This window comes from Triturus cristatus, chromosome 2_2 (genome assembly GCF_964204655.1).
Source record: "Triturus cristatus chromosome 2_2, aTriCri1.1, whole genome shotgun sequence".
Classification (NCBI taxonomy): domain Eukaryota; kingdom Metazoa; phylum Chordata; class Amphibia; order Caudata; family Salamandridae; genus Triturus; species Triturus cristatus.
This window is the reverse complement of record NC_140582.1, coordinates 820,380,391-820,398,310: the sequence shown is the minus strand read 5'-3', so window position 1 is coordinate 820,398,310 and position 17,920 is coordinate 820,380,391. Positions and strand designations below refer to the sequence as shown.

Sequence of the window (17,920 nt, the reverse complement as noted above, 5' to 3'; positions counted from 1 at the left end):
TAGTTTAGGGATCGGCACAAATCTATGCCAGTGAAATGGCCAAAGTTGGCAAAACCTGAAAGAACATACCATCATCCCAACACAGAGATTTTCCCTTTTGTTTAAACCCTCATGGCACAGATAAATGTCATAATGGATGCAGGAAAAGAGTTCCAACGTTTAGACACCTTGACAAATATTGGACACCCTTCTGTGATTCACAGAAACAGGAGACCTTTAAAGGGTTCTCCCCGAGGATCTCTCTGAGCCAGGACAACACTCAGGTAAACTTCAATGGTGCCCCACTGAAAGCATTTAAACTAAAGTGACCGCAAACTACTACATGCTGCTTAGTCGAGACTTGGGGGCTGAGGTCATATTTAAAACAACAAAGATAGAGTCTAGTGTTACAAGAAAAGGAATTGGAAGTACCAATAAGTTTGAAAGGAGACTTCTAGTTAAAACCTTTGATGTGTCATCAATAAAATACATAAGACATGTACGATGTCAAATGTTGTTCAAATACACATCCCCCTGGACTACAAGACAAAAAACAGCTTGAGGAAAGACTGAACCATAGTAATGAGATTACAAGCCCTTGGCATCTGTGGAGTGAATAAATACGGCTGAAAATTCAAACCTACCTGCCTAAATCCACCAAAGCAATGAGAGTTTCATCGACTACCGAACTACCAATAGGGCGCAAGACTGTGAAAAACAGCAAACTTCACATGTCTATTAAGTGCTAAGGTGGGAGTGCAAATTCAACACCACCAGCCTCAAGATGCCGACAAATCCTATTTTTTTTTTTTATTTTTTTAAAGAAGCCAAAATCTAACTATGGGAAAAACTCTGGATTTACAGTTTAGGTGACATTGTATTGGGAGGGGAGGTAACCGATAAAATCAGTCAACTACACGAGAAAGAATTGTGTTTTATTGGAAGCTAACAAAAATACAAGTTACCATTTTTCATATCTGTAAACCTGTTGATTTTGCACTTTCTTTCAATCTGTAACTTTCTTATAGATAAGAATGTGCTGTCCCAACCTTTGCGACCAATCAACAGACCATTTTCTGGCATCATGCAGAGTCAATATATACTCAGTCAGCAGCATTCATACTATGTATACCTTTAAATTGCTGACTGCTAAATTAAGATGCCGTACATTTTGGTTATACAAAGGAACGAAGGTTATACACTAAAAACATAAAAATGTAATACCTTATTTGCTGCTTCTAGTGAGCTTATTAGACTCTGCAGCTCTTCTTTATTCATTTCAATTGAGACCGACTTAATTTCATTGTTTTCTCGCACATCCAAATCAAGGTTCACTAACGGCATCTGCAGAGTAGAGATTTTATCGCTGGAAAGTGCAAGCTGTGTTAAAAGAGCCAATGAGACGATTTAGATTACAATTTGTATCCATTCTGATGTAACAAATGTCTAGGTTACTAAAAACACTGTACACAGTCAGACTTCATTCTTACTCACATTATTTTCAACAGCAACACACAAAACCCTCTTAAAAATGCAAACAATTTCAAAACAAATCAAATTATTTCTAATTGCACAATATGGTACAGCCATATAGACTAGTCTAATTACGAAGGTTCGTGTGCCATCTATGCATTTCTCTGGGGCATACAGAAGGAACTTATAGACCCATAGCAAAGCCTGAACAATTAACTACACAGGGTCATACGCGGTAAATGAGATAGATAGCTATTTTATTACTAGACCAACATAGAATGGTTTTAAGTTAATTGTGTACAGTACGTCTATTTTTCTTTCATATAAAATATATGTATAGATTACTGATGTCTTCTTTCGGTCACTGCAGAGTTCTTTGGGAACGAAAATTAAAAATAATTACTACCTTGTCTTTAATAAAAATTCACTTTGAAGTCAACTCATTTAGACCGCATAATTTAACCTGACAAAATATGGTTGTCAGGAAAACCCTGGGGAATGGAACCCTCGGATCAGTCCCGATATTGACGCTTTGACACTCCTCCGTGTGCAGGACTGGAGTGGCCCCTTTAATTCGACCTGGAATCACTGGGAGGAGGAGCCAGGAGGAGTGATATCGACCCCTGCCCACCTATCAGGAAGTCCCGCCGAGGAGAAAGGGGAGGATCACGGAAGTGGAAGCGGACAAGCCGGAGGAGCCAGGAGTGAAACCGATGAGGAAGAGCGGAGACCCGAAGAGCAGCAGCAGGATCCCCAAAACACCGAAGGTCCAGGAGTCCAACCAGAGAAGTCGGGAGGCGGACTGACACCAGGAGGCCAACAACCCCACATGCCGCCTCGCCACTCTCCAGGAGGAAGGTGGCTGGAGCAGGTACGTCGGCGTATACGGGGTTTTTCTATTGCACGGGGAGGGAACGGGTAGCGCTTTGTGGGTAGGCACCGCTTTCTGTTGCCGGTACACGTGGTGGCGGTCCTTGGTGAACTTTCGCACTCCCCCCTCCCTGAAAAATAGTGGCTCACAGTACCTTCCACTGACCAGTGGTTTCTTTCTTTTCTTTTTTTTTGTTGCTTTGAGATGGTGCCTGTCGGAGCAAAGGAGAACGGACCCCTCCTCGAGTACCTGCAAGCTCTCCCAGAAAAGTCCAAGGATAGAGACATTTGATATCTCCTTGGCAGGAGCGAGTAGTCCTTACTTTCATTTTCTTTTTGACAATAAAAACCTGTTAATCCAACCATTCCGGCCTACTCCTTATCCTTAAAGACCCAGTGGATAGACTCACCCCAGGGGCACGTGATACTCTGTATGTAAGGCTGGAATCCCCTCATACTAGCGCAAATCTATTATTGTCTGAGTCTTCAAGAAAGGAAATATGTATGATCCCAAGAGCTACCGGACCATTTCTATCCTTGATCCTTACCGAAATATAATTGGTTGTATCATACTGGATCACCTGTTAGAGTGGACTCAGCGAGAAACACTACTTCCCTGGCCTAGTTTGGCTTTAGGAAAGCCCTTGGTAACAATGAACAGTGCTTAAGTCTTCATCCATTTAGTTTCTCTGTATAAGGATGCCAAGGGCAGCTCCCTCCAGTTGGCGTTCATGGACCTATCAGGACCCTTTGATTGCATTAATCTGTCCAAATTGTGGGGCATATTAACATCTATGGGCTTGGAGGCAGGCCTTGTATCTTTTCTGCGCAATCTCTACTGGACTTAAAGGCGTATGTAAAGTATGGCCAAAACGGGGAGTGCTCCCCGGCCTTCTTGGTCAACCAAGGAGTACGCCAAGGGTGTGTGCTTGGCCCAGTTCTATTCTTGCTATACATAAACGACCATGAATCGGTTCTTGTGAATGTGAGCGTTGATATGCCCGTAGTTAACAATAAACAAAAGCAGTCAATTCTCTATGCGGACAACAATGTGCTGTTAGCTAGAATTACAATAGGCCTCAAGTTACTCATATTGAGCTTTGTTAGCTTCATGGAGAAACTAGACCCGAGGACCAACTTCTCCAAATCCTTTATAATGGTATATGGCCACAAAAACACGCCAAATATGAACAGGAGGTAAACTAATTGAGAGAGTGAGCCAGTTTCGTTATCTGGCACTGTTGTCTGATGGGGCACGCTCCTGGACCCCAGGTGTTGGAAGCAGGATAAGTTGCTAACTGTGAGCTATTGGTTCAGTCTTTTCCTTAGCTACCACCCTGGGAGGCAAATCAATTACTACAATTTTGGAAATTTATAGAAGGAAGTGTCTCCCTTCTCTGTCTTATGGACTAGGGTTATGGGGTTACAGGGAAACCGGCAGGGTACAAGCGGAAGAGAACAAAGTCTGCTGGCGGGGAGTGGGCGTTCCTCCCTCAACTTATTGCCCACCAGCAGCTCAGCCTGAAATACGTGGAGGACCATGTAAATCTTGCCAAGTTATTACTATGGTGCTCAATTTGATCAAATGAGGCGGATGTTAACCGCACAATTATATTGGACTGCCTTTCATGCCTTTACGGTCCTAAAATCTCCTGGCTCAGGTACATCAGAGAGACAACCCTGCTCTAGGTAGGCCATATAATTTTGAAAACCCATTAAGTATCACAGCGAAGGGCAAAGGGTGGATTAAAGAAAACTTTCTATACCATGCAGGGGCTCGGTGGGAGGGGCTAATGAAACCAACAGTTAGAAACCACTGTCTCCTTTAAACTAATGAAGCGGTAGCCCCCTATTTACCTGTTGAACAGAACATATTGGGCGGATGCTACTGACACTCTTCAAGACAGGCTATATCAGACAGCTTTTGTGCTTTCCCCAGGAAGAATTTGTCTCTACAGATATAGTAATCTGCCCCTGCGAGGAGTCCTCACCACAGACCCATTGACACTTTCTATTTTTTTTGTAAGTTCTATATGCCCCTCTCACCACAGTACTTCCAATACTACGCAACCACATGTTTAACAGTTGCAGAGTTGCGTTGAATTTTCTTCAACAACTCTAAGGACCGTCTATTTGCAAGGCAGTTGTTTCCTTCTTAAAGAATGCAGTTTATTTGCGTGTTTTACCTGATGGACATTACCTTTATGGACCTTGCATTTTATTGTGACATCTCTTTTTATAATTTATGTGCACTGATTGCATTTGATGTTTTCATAGGTTTTTGGTGGTGTTTTATCTGTTTTTATCCATAACGTATTATTTAACTTTTATCATGTATCTTTGATGATCTGTTTTCACAAGATCGAACATAGACTGATTTGATAATAGGCTTGCATTTTCCTAGTCACAAGGCAGCATGAGCACAATAAAATTGGATAAAGCTGAATGTGCTTACTCATATTGAAAAAGAAAGAAGAAAAAGTAAGGAATTTGAAAAATGATTAGACTGCACTTTGAAAACAAGACAAAATCTAACATACATTTATCAAACAATTATTAGGTCGGGGGTCTTAATTAAATACAAAGGAGCTTGGCTAACAACACAGACCTTGATGGCAAGATGAATATAGATATTGTATTTTCCTCAGCAAAATTGGTAAACAGCAAGGAGAATTACAAAACGCTTTGATTGCTTAAGATTAGACAAACAGATAGACATGTTTATATAGCGATGAACAGACTTCTTTGTCCAAAACTGAGGTTACAAGTTGGAAATGTCATGCTTACTACTCATCCTCCCAATACCACTAACAACTTGGAGTGAACACTCTCTGTGACATGCAGACGATTTCATCTTTTTTCCTCTCTCTCTCTCTCTGAAGAACATGAAATGAACATACAGAAGATACATATCACCTGCAGTGTTTCTGAAATTTGACTTTGAATTGGATCAAACTATCGAAGGTTATGGAATCTGCATCAAAGGATATTGGTTTTTCCTCTCTATGCCTTTCATGTGCTAAGGGCAACTATAAAATGAATGAGCCACTTTCAGATTTTGTTTTATTGAAGAGAAGGCACAGGACCTAGCTGTTATTTTCTACTCTTCGCAGAACCAGCAACGTTTATGCAAAAATGGGCATCAGTCAAATTAAAGTTTTTAAATGTATGTTTGAGCAGAAATTGTCTATGTTTGCATATGCTAGTTTGCTTCCTTTAATGACTTCATGAACTTTGTTCTGGAGCTCGTTTGAAAACTGAACAGATTGATTTTTCAGTAATTCAGATACAAGATGGAAAATGTTGTCAGTTTCGCCCTGTCCCACTGGATAAAAAAAAAGTAAAATTATGTATAAATATCACATGTAATTTTAAAATACTGTAATAATGAATTACCATAAACTACTGGAGAGAGAGTCTAGACTAGATTGGCTAACTATAAAGGTATGCATTAGTTTTCATTATAAATACAAGAAGGAATATTCACCACAGTCTGATCAGTTTATTCTGGTCAACCCCTAAAATATGCGTTTAAGCAATGCACTTTATCATTTATTGTTTTAACTGTTGTATTTATTTCACACTTATGACTAACATAGAAATCACATTTAGAGCTGTAGCCAAACAAAACTACCAGAAGATATCAAATAGCTCCCTGATGTGATTAGACCACTTGAGTTCCTATGACACAACAAGCTTACTGTCTTTAGTCTGGGTATACCCCAGTCAGTTAAGGAAACTCATATAAGCAGCAAAAAGTGATGGATGGGAATTCTTGAATAGATGTGAACGGACTGGTGCAGGCTGGACTGCCCCTTTTAGGGAGAGCCAACGCTACTTTGCACATGACAAGTTCTTGATTGTAATGGTAAAGAATTACTACGAAATTATAGAACAGAATGATCCCAGCCCAGACTCATTCAAGGATTTACAATTATAATTCTTTCGACATTTAAAACAGCAGATTTCAGGAAGGATGTAATTAACACTTAAGATATTAGTGACTGACATAACTGCTGTAATTACTTGACGGGCTATAGCATGATTTGAAACATGCCTGTTGTTGAGGAGTTATGCTGTACTTAAGGTTTGCCTGGGGCCTGACTTTACCGTTTGCAAACTCATTTAAAGATAAATATTCAAATTGGAAGCTGGAAGTTAAGCAATGACACTTTATTGGTAAACTCAAGAAATCTGACCATAATGAAAGACCTTTGAAAATGTGCTGTGACTACTTGGGAGATGAAGACTGTGGATGATACACATATTACTACCTGAAAGTTCATGAAGTACAATTGGTATCCCTATTAGGTGCTCCATTCAGAAACAGTCAAAACTCTACTTCTAACAGAGCAAAACTAAGAGCTTTTTTTCATTTTCAAGAAGATAGACAAATACCCAATTGCAGGTTAGCATGAAGTCTTTAACAAAAGTCTTGGACATCCGATTGTGAAGCGTTATAATATCTGTGTTTTTGTAGCACCCCAATCACCAGTGAGTGTATCCTAGCGCTCTGCAGCAAGTGCGTGAGGCCAGTCCTGGGGGGCAAACTCAAAAAGCCAGATCTTTATTTTTTTTTACGCATGTCAAGAAGTGAAGAGGCGGCTCTGATGTGCTGTGGGAAGTTGTGTCAGGCTTTAGGGGCCAGGTACGAGAAAGAGCGGCCCTCTGCTCTGCTTTTGTGTATATGTGGGGTGTGTGCTCGTGAGAAACCAGCAGATCAGAGACGTCCAGAAGGTTGGTGTTCAGTCTGTTCAAGTAGGCAGGGCCAGTGTCGTGGAGAGCTTTGGCGGTGTGGGTGAGGAGTTTAAAGTGTGCACACTTGTGTATTGGGAGTCAGTGGAGTTCCCTAAGGTGTGGTGTGATGTGGTCTCGGCATTGGAGATTGAGGACTAGTTTTGCTGTTGCGTTTTGGACAATCTGCAGAATTCTTGTGAGCTGGATGGTAATCCTGTGTACACGACGATTCCATAGTCTACTCTGCTGGTGATGAGGGCTTGGGTGATCATTTTCCTGGTATTATCTGGTAGTCACTTGAAAATTTTCTTCAGCATACTTAGAGTGTTAAAGCAGGTCAAGACCACTGCGTTGACTTGGGCGATCATGTCCACTTTGTTGTCTATGATGACTGTGGCTTTCAAGCAGTGCATGGGGGGGGGGGGGGGAGGGTCAAAGGTCTGTATTAGGGGTGTTATTTTTAAAATACGAGATACCAAACTGAAGCCTTGTTCCTTCAATAGCTGGTGTAAGTTATGAAACAGTGAGTGAAACGTTAAAGGCTGTCTCCATAAACCGAAAATATATTTTTGCTGCATTACAATAAAAAAGATTTCCAATTTTCCACTGACACACTTACCTTTAACTGCCAGTCAAAATCTTGCAACTGTGCAGAGGACATCGCAGTTATTCTTTCCACTAGTGCCTGTCTGATTTCTTCCTTGCGACTTTTTATACATCTTATGATTGTATCTTGATGGTTTTTGCTCACTTTCTCCAACTGTTGAATTATCTACAATACAATAATATATATATTTATTTATTTGGATGCAAAGCAACCATAAAAGATACAGTACATCATATAATAAATAAGCAAACAGTTCATGCACATACAGTAAAATGTTTAAAACAATACGGATGGATAAAAACCAGCAGCACAAACTCAATCAATTCTGGATAATCTAGATTTATAAGCGGCCCGCAAGAAACTTAACACAGCACAGAGTGTGAGAGGGTTGGGTAACAACTGCAAATGCAAGAGGGCCACTTTAGCAGGCCTAAACTTCAAGCTTCTTAACAAGGGCCGGAGGAAGCGTTTTCTGGGGAATGAAAAATATTTATACAATAGTATTAAATGTAACGTGTCCAGAGGAGATCGAAGATCGCAGCCACAGGGACCTCGTTGTTCTGGTGAGGGAAAGCAACCCGCGGGGGATGCTAAAAGATGATGGAGCTGGTTAAATCTAAAAAGCGTGATTAAAAATCTATCGTGGGCGCTAGTTAAGGCCAGAAAGTATGGTTCAACGTCCGGGACCGATTTTAACATTGTGTATGCCCTAACTGAGGGTTTACTGAGTTCACGATTTTCATGGTTTTTGGGGGGGGGGGGGGGGGGGCGTGGCTTGGCGCCGATGAAGATGGCGGCCTAAGAGAGGTGCTCCGCCAGAGCCGCGACAAAAGCCCCTAAAGTACAGCTATTAGCCGCACCTGACGAAGGCTTCAGTGACTGCGGAACTCCCACTGCATCGAACGGTGGGTCACCCGTGCACAGTGGTCTTCGCCTGCCTTCCTTTCACCTGTGGCGCTCTCCGGGACGGTGCCCGGCCGGGGCCTGGTGGAGGTGGGCGGCACTAGAGTACGCGCCTCGCCCTGATGTGAACCCATTGCTGCGGGAGGCTTGTGAACGGGCTGATCGATGAAGGGGCCTTGATGACTCCGCCACCCCCAGGGGACCTCAAGCTTATACTGACATCCGGCGGTGGGGCTGCGGCGAGCGCTGGCGGCCCTAGAAGGGAGTGAGACTTGCCCGGTTCCAGCCACTGACTCCTGCCCCTTCCTCCCGCCTGGCCCCGGCTCGGAAAAACAGACCCGGCACCTTACAGATACCGATGCCACTGTCCGGCTTCTGACCCCGACCGGCAGAGCAGCCCAATTGCAGACTACAGGGATGACTTCCAGCGCATAGCCGGAGACTGAGTAGCCATCTTGTACAGCGCACCCTTGGTGGCATCAACTCATGGCGGCTGCGCTCCATCCCAACAAATAGCGCTGGCCCAATACCCGCAACTTCGATATCCCGCCCCGCCTGGCTGAAAACCCTCCCCTCCTGGGGACTAATTCTATCCTTGGCGCCGTGATTGAGAAGACAGCGAGCCGGGGGTGCTTGTAGTATCCCTCCACAGAACTCTGCGGTGGGGGCGGCAGACCCTCCTCATCTACGCAGATAGGGTGGAGTACACCAGGGCTCCAGTGAACTTACTGCCACTGTACCTTGAAGTGGAGACACTCGCCCCTTCCACCGGAGGGCATATTCCTCTACCCAGCGACAGCTAATGCCAATCCAGTACTGCTCCGTTTTGCCTTGAGATAGAGCCCAGAGCATTGAAGCAGGGGCGGCTCATTCGGCGGCCTGACATCCGATGCCTGTAGGTGCACATCATGAGTAGGGATTGGTGGATCTTCATAAATATACAGTAGCGGCCGGACGGGGGAGGCCCCAGAAGCTGTGCTCACACCAGCTGCTATTCGGGGAAGTTGAGAGTGCGACATCCACCCTAAATGTGCAACAACTGACACCAACAGGCAGATCATCAATATCCCAGCGGAACGACTCCCCTGATAAGGTGGATCTGGTGGACAATAGAGTAAGTTGGCCACCGTCAAAGGCTGCTATATAGTCGAAATCCCAAAACAGCGCCCTTCACACCGCATCATAAGCAGTGCATCCACCACTGGTCCACCCCACACGCCAAGCCAGTGTTGTCCCAGTGCAAAATCTGCCAGTCGACAAGGGGACGATCTACTCCCTATACGCGACCGCTTGACCTAGCATCACAATGAAGCCTAAGGGAGGTCCACCCGTGCAAACTAACAAACTGCAGTTCCCAAGCAGCTCACACAGGAAGATGGGGCCGCAAATGGCACTACAAATGACTCTGAACAATCATTAATCTCCATAATGACGGCAATACAAGTACCAGGAACCACCCTGGAAATGAAGATTGACAAAGTCTCCATTGAAATGAACCTGCTTAGGGCGGACTTGAATAAAACGACAGAACGCATAACACAGACGGAAGTAAATGTCGCAGAACTCCAGAACCAAACCCAAACACTGGAAGAAAGAGTCCAAAAGATGGTTCACCAACAGCGTCAAGTGGCTCTCAAGATGGAAGACCAGGAAGGGCGAGCCTGCCGCAACAACGTCCATGTGGTCGGGGTTCCGGAAGGGGCGGAGGGGCCGAGTGTAGACCTTTTTCTAGAAGACCTTATACTAAACCATCTCAAACCTAAACGTCCCTCTGCCTTCCTCACTGTGGAGCGGTCACATAGGGCCCTAATTCCCCCGCCAAAACCGGGGGCAGCCCCCAGGACAATCATAGCCAAAATCCTCAACTACAGAGATCGGGACGCAATACTACAGGCGGCCCACCTACACGGGGATCTTAAGTATGAAAACGCAACTATCTGGTTCTTCCCAGACTTTACCCTCAAGGTCCAACAAGAACGGCGCTCCTTTGAGGGAGTGAAACGAGCACTCAGAGACAGGGGCATCAAATACATTATGTTTTTTCCAGCAAAATTCAAAATTATGATAAACGGCAAATCATGGTTTTTCACGACCCCATCGGATGTGCAAACATGGCTAGATGAAGGAGATGCACGTTGGACAAGGCCGACGAACGCTGGTGGCTGGAGGGCTTCCCAGGAGAGTCCTTCAAGCTCCCACGACGGCAGAGCAGATTCAGACAAGAGGAGCATGCGATCCTGGTGATCTAGATCCATGAATCCAGCTCTATCTGGGACTGGCAGAGAATGATCTCCTCTTGACTAGAGACAATCACTGAGATTCTTTGCGTCGTTCTGTAATGTATACTATTTGCTCTTTATAAGGGGTTGCAGACGCTAAGTGTGCGGGACACTGCAATACTAATGATACGTGCCAAAGCCTCCTTCCTATTTGGGGGCTAGAGTTGGGCTCTGGGGGGCCTAAAGCGGAGCCACTCCACTTCCCTGTAGTAGCTTTCAGTTATTTGGGGCGACAGGCGCTCTGCTAGTTGGGGATGTGGGTAGTTTTGAGCCTACACAGCAGGGTAGCAGGGCAGGAAGGGATGTTCTGGGGGTTTTTTCTTCTGTTTGCACCCCTCTCCCTATTAACTGGGAACCGGGAACGGGACAGGACTGGGGGATGGTGGTTTGAAACTGTACAATTGTTCTATTTTGTTGCAGTTACACCGATGGTGAATCCTGCTCTTTCTACAGAGGAACCCATATCTTATCTTTGGCACAATGAGTACGCAATGGGACAAAAGTGTTAAAATCTTGAGCTGGAACGTTAATGGGCTTAGAGATAAAATCAAACGTAGTGTTGTCCTTCAATAAATTAAACGCCATGTCCCTGAAGTAATACTGCTTCAAGAAACGCACCTGGTGGGCTTCTCCTGCAAGGCACTTAATAGGTGAGGTTACAAACTACTAGCCCACGCGGGTTTCACAACTAGCGCACAGGGAGTAGGCATTCTGGTGAAAAATTCCTTTCCTCTGGCCGTGCAATCAACCTGGACCGATGACAGAGGCAGATATATAGGGGTCACAGGCTCCTGGGAAGGCTACACGCTCACACTACTGTCAGTTTACATACAACCAGGTCTACAGAACACCACATTCAAAGATTTAGGCACTCTACTACTCTCTCGTTCGGAAGGTCTTCTGGTGGTTGGGGGGGGGGGGGGGGACTTTAACTCAGTTAAATCGGGTACACTAGATAGACAGCCACCGTGTGTGCTTGGGTCTTCCCAGAAGTGGCTGCCCGATTTTCTAGAAGCGTTGGGACTTGTTGATGGGTGGAGAACATACCACCCAAAGAACATCCAATATACCTTGCACTCCGGGGCCCATCATAGCCTTTCCCGCATTGATTATGTCCTGATCCCGGCTTCACAGGCTGCGTACATCCCCGAAGTTAAACATCTACCTAGAGGAATCTCGGATCACTCCCCGATTTGGGTTCAGATAGTACTCGGCCAGGCAAGGATGGGGTGTGTCAACCGCATTAACTCATGGCATCTCCGAGACCCTAAATTTCGGAAAGTATTATCAATAGCTATTGACTCCTACTTCCAAGAAAATGATGGAACAGTAGGTTCTTCCCAAACCCTCTAGGAAGCGTTCATATCTATGATTCGGGGTCAAGCGTTGTCACTCATTGCTGAAGCGAAAAAAGAATGGTAGAAAGCGATTGTGGAATTGGAGGTAGATATTGGCAAAATAGAAGACAATTTAGAAGATGAGGTCACATAGGCAAAACTTCACACATTACATCTCAAACAGGATGAATATAAAGCTCTAGTAACAGACAGGGCCAAATGCATCGGGAGGGAAAAGCTGGGAAGAGTGTACGAACAGGGAGACAAGGCAGGGAAACTAATCGCCTGGCTTGACAAAAAGGAGCGGGCAAGTCGATTGGTACCCAAACTCACAGGTTCTGACAATGATTCCATTACTGACCCTCAAACTATTTTAAATCACTTTGCCACCCATTATAAGACAGTTTATACATCCAGCTCATCCCACACGCAGGAGGACACACAGGACCTACTGCGAGACATTGCGCTCCCAACCCTGTCCGTGGAGGACCGTCAATTCCTGGACAGTACCTTAACGAATGATGAAATTGCGCAGGCCATCAGAGCTCTGCGTGCCGGGAAAGCCCTGGGCCCAAACGGCCTACCCATCGAGCTCTACAAACTTCAGCCCGACAAACTAACTCTGTATCTAAAAGCCATGTTCGAAGAAAGCAAAGAGTTTGGAGCACTGCCACTGGATCAGAGGATAGCCATGCTCGTCACTATTCACAAAGAGGGAAGACCTAAAACAGACTGTGCCTCATATAGACCGATCTCCCTTTTAAATGCTGAACCCAAAATCCTGGCTAAACTTGTGGCAAACCATCTGGTCAAGGTGATTGGGGGGTTAGTCCATCCTGATCAGTCAGGCTTTATGCCGCACCGTAACACCGCGCTGAACTTGCGCAGCTTACATGTGGTGCTGGGTAGAGTAGCCACTTTACGTGAAGATGCCCTAGTGATGTCATTGGACGCATCCATGGCATTCGACAGCATTGAATGGCCCTACTTATTAGCAGTACTCGCCAAGTTGGGCTTTGGCCCCGAATTTATCCGATGGGTGCGGGTCTTATATTTGGAACCCCACACGCAAGTCGTGGTTAACAACAAGAAATCAGCCTGTTCATTCAGAGTCGGGGTACTCGACAGGGATGCCCCCTCTCTCCTCTCCTTTTCGCCCTAGCCCTCAAACCCCTAGGGGAAGAGATTCGTCAAGACCCAGAGATACGAGCGCTGCGTTGGTCCCCTGAGTGGGAAGACCGCATCTCTCTTTATGCCGCTGACATCCTTTTGTATCTGGCCTCCCCGAGGAAGTCATTATTATGTGTCTTAAACATCATGGAAATAATTGGTAGATATTCTGGATTCTCAATCAATTGGAAAAAATCCCTCATATACATCCTCAGGGGAAACCCTCCCATCGCACCAGGTAATTGCCCGATTCCAATTAACACTGTGGGCTTCAAATATCTGGGTATTTATATTACATTAGATCCCAAACTTCGTTTTACCCAAAACCTTCTCCCACCATTGGAGAGGCTTAAGCGCGACATAGCTAGCTGGAAAACTCTTCCGCTATCACTGTTGGGCAAAGCGGCCCTCTTCAAGATGATGTCACTGCCACGCTTCCTCTACGCTTTGCAGAACGTCATGGACCCGGTCCCAGCGGAGTATTTTAGAGCGGTCGAGAGCCTACAGAGAGACCTGTTGTGGGATGGTAAACCTCGTATCGCTTTGACCAAACTCACACTTAACTGGTATGATTGGGGGGGGGGGGGGGGGGGGGGGGGAAATCAGCCTCCAGGATATCAAAAAAATACTACTGGACAGCACACCTCGCAGCCATTAATCAAGGCACCTATGGGCGTCTTGATGACCCCAGCTATGCCATTGATAGATGGACTCTACCGGGTGGGAACTATAATCGAGCAATATATTCCAAACCCAAGAGATACCCCCTAACCAGTCCAACTAACCACTTGGTCCACATCTGGCACGCAGTTAATAAACATCTGGGCTGGGAGCGAAAACTCACTCTGGCAACCCCCCTGTGGGACTCTGAGCAACTAGGCAGCCTATGGAAATCGAAAGGTTTTGCTAAGTGGGATCTTATCGGAATCTCACTGATTAAAGACATGTGGGGGGAAGGGCAAAGTGGAATACTTTACCTCTCTGCAGCAGCAGTATGAGTTGGCGAACTCAGAACATTTCAGATACACACAAATTCATCATGCACTAAAATCCCAATTCCCTGCCGGCTCCTCCCCTCCGGCACCTTCTCCATTAGAAGCTAGGTTGTTAGACAGGCACCTAGCCGAAAAAGCCATATCACTAACCTATAAAAAACTAATAAACAATATGACAGACCCACTCGGGCCACTACGAGAGAAATGGGTTAGAGATGGCCTCGAATTAGACGATGAAGGAGGCAGTGTCCTCACCAAGAGTAGTGGCCATACCAGCTAGACTCAGGCTAGTCCAACTTAAAATTCTTCACAGAATCTACATCACACGGCCTACTCTGGTCCATATGGGTAGAGCCGACACAGGAGACTGTAGAAGGGGGTGCGGGCGGGAAGGGTCATTTCTACACATGCTATGGGAATGTGAATACATACAAACATACTGGCGCAAAATCCATGATGTACGGGGCGTGGTACTCTCAGTTGTCATACGCCCAGATGCACGACGATGCCTCTTAAATATTTGGGAGCCAACTGATTTATATATTCATCACACGCAATGGGCCACACTAGGACTTATATTGGCAAAACGTAAGATAGCACAGAAGTGGGGAGCGACACAGGCACCTGAAGTAGGAGCCTGGAAAGAGGACCCGGACTGGTGCATGTACAGAGAAAAGACAGTCTTCACAGCCCCTGGCTGCCCCAAAAAGTGGTCCAGGATATGGGACCCCTGGAACGCTTACAGAGGACATATCTGTACCCCTCCGCTTGCTATTGACCCTGATGATCCCCCAACCCCATAACTTGTACCCATTGTGCTCCAACGCTGTTATTCATTACTGCCATTGCTGAATGTATTGTACCAGATTCCTCTGTAATGTCTGCTATATATCGATGACTGTTAATAAAAAGATTTATAATAAAAGAAAATAGATTTTCACAGTTCACAGTTAAAAATTTGTGATATAGGTCTTTTATAGTTTTAACGTCCACCTTACTTAAAAGGTCATGTGTATAAAAGATATCTAACCTGCCTATAGCCTGAAAAGACTCCTTTACATAATGTATCCAGGGTATTTTGTTACCATGCTCCAATTTCAAACAATCCAATACAATCATGCGGTTTAAATTCTTATGATCGGAAGTCCAAATCTTTATCCAACACACTAAGGAATTAATTGACACTTGCTCCGCCAGGGAACAAACCCCTAACTCTTCATGTACAGGCCAAACTGGCGCACCTTTGGGGATTCGTAGGATCTGGCGCAAAAATTTATTTTCCGCCACCTGTAACCTATGTGGGTGCACATACGCCCAGATTTCGCTACCGTATACTACTCGAGATACCTTCGGACTTGTACAATTTTAAAATTACCTCCGGGGCCCATGAACCCAATCTACTCGCAAAAGTAGTGATGGCGCCCACGGATTTATTCAGCTCATTCAGCTTCCCTTCTAAGAGGGCTTCCCACTGTAACTTGTCATCAAATATCACAACCAAATAGGGAAAGGCCGGGACCTTTCCAAGGATATGATTTCCGGCTTTAAAGCTTTTTGACCGGAGCCCCCGTGGGCCCACAACTAGTACATAAGACTTGGTGTAATTCACCGACAGGTCCAGCCTGTCCATGAATGCCACAAAGCCATCTATTAAGACCTGCGGGCCATGAGCACTGCATAGAGTAGGCATGGCAAAACTCTCCTACCTACTCTGGGGGAGTTTGACTGGAGGACCAAGTGTGCCGCCTCGAGGCCGTGAATATAAACCAAAAATATAAATGGAGCTAAAATGCACCCCTGGCGCACCCCCCCATGTACAATTAAAGTGATTGGTAAGATCTCCCTCGTGTGAGACTCTCACTGCCGCCGATGTATGGGCATGGAGTGATATCAGTAGATGTACAATACGTTGATCCACTCCTAATGTGGTTAAAATGTCCAACAGCTTAGACCGGTTTACCCGGTCAAATGCGGACGTAAGGTCCATGAAGGTCAGATACATAGCGCCCAATTGGGCCCCAGCATACTTGGAAATCAGAACATTAAGATTGAGGCATTGATCCAATGTTGACAAGCCTTCACGAAAACCATATTGGACTTCCGATAAGATATGGTTATCTGTGGCCCAGACAGACAATCTAGATAGAAGTACCAGGCCCAGGACCTTAACTACACCATCGATGAGAGAGATTGGGCGGTAAGATTGTGGCTTATCCTGGTCTCCTTTTTTAAAGGGGCACTAATGTGGCGGTGGACCAGGAGGGCAATTTCCCCTTCAAGGCTGGCGCATTTAAGACTTGGGTTAATAGAGGTGCCCAGACCTCGGGGTTGTCATGAAAGAGATCCGGGCGAATGCCATCAGGTCCTGAGGCCTATTTAACGCCAAAAGCTTGATGCATAAGCTTACCTCCTCCAAGGAGAAGCTAATTGGAGGAACCGCCACGCAAAGTGGAATGTCTACACTACGCTCGCCAATGCAGTCTTCACTATAGACTTTTTCAAAATGGGACACCCATTGGTCTAAAACAAATTTGGTTACATACAGTCAGTTTTGTTGGTTCTGCAAAACAGGGATTATTAATAATTTTCTAAAATAGGGAAGAATCCCTCAGTTTGCCTGCTTTAGCTAGGTCCTCCCATGCCTGCTTTTGGAGTATAGGACTGCGCTCTCTTATCGATTCTTTGTTAAGGCGTCAACACAGGGACACTCTAGCTTTCACCCGTAGCACCTGTTTCAGGGCTGCTTTAACCCTCCTTAAGGCCTGTGAGCACTTATGATCAAACCATGACGGGGCAGCCTGAACCCGCCACCCAGCCTGTACAGTTAAAAGACCAGAAACTCTCTGGGCAATAGAGCAGGACGAGCTTTAAATCTCCTCACTCGGGGTGCTAAGATTCAGACAAGCACCTATCTCATTCTGGAATGAAGAAAAAAGGCTACGATTACAAGCCTTTACGTCTGTGCTCGCCCATCTAAGGCGCCTCCCCTGGTCGGTGGGAATTAAGGATACCTGCGGCTTACAGGGACCCAAGGTGGGCTGTCCCAATCCCTTCAGTACAATACAATATATACAATTATTTCCCCAAATTGCTTTCATGAACAGACACTTTTTAGATTGTGTACATTTAAACATTATTTTCGACCTGCACCTAGTGTTACAAGCTTGAACCTGCATGGGTAAAGAAAACAGAATAAACCACACCTAGACACCTACAAAGTTACCACAACTGCTGCTATTTTCTCACAATGACAACAGTTAAAGGAAAGAGGAAGCTTAGTTTTGAAAGGTCACTTTGAAATGTACATGGAACATTGATATGGTTAGAAAAACAAAGACCGCAAGAGATACGAATAAAGTTGAATGCAGACTGATTGAAGGGGCAATACAGAAATAATTTATATGCATTCAGAGTGTACTACAGCTGCATTTATCAGAGTAGGAGTTTGCTAACTGCCTTTAGATTTTGTCAGCCATGCTTTGCCACGCTACAATATTTCAAAGCGGGAGGAAGGGTACGTGTCTTAGTTCTTGTTCAATTACCTGGAGTTCCTTGTTAGGGGCTAGTAGA

At 45.2% G+C, this 17,920-nt stretch overlaps 1 protein-coding gene across 2 annotated transcripts in view; it reads right to left on the bottom strand.

Moving 5' to 3' along the window:
• COMMD8 (COMM domain containing 8) overlaps window positions 1-17,920 on the bottom strand; it is a 116,291-nt gene that overhangs the window by 12,979 nt on the left and 85,392 nt on the right. For both annotated transcript variants that reach the window (XM_085642157.1, XM_085642156.1), the window contains 2 exons: window positions 7,679-7,831; window positions 1,204-1,359 (listed from right to left, as the gene is read on the bottom strand). In XM_085642157.1, the coding sequence (XP_085498283.1) occupies window positions 1,204-1,359; window positions 7,679-7,831 (309 nt within the window). The remainder of the gene's footprint in view (window positions 1-1,203; window positions 1,360-7,678; window positions 7,832-17,920) is intronic.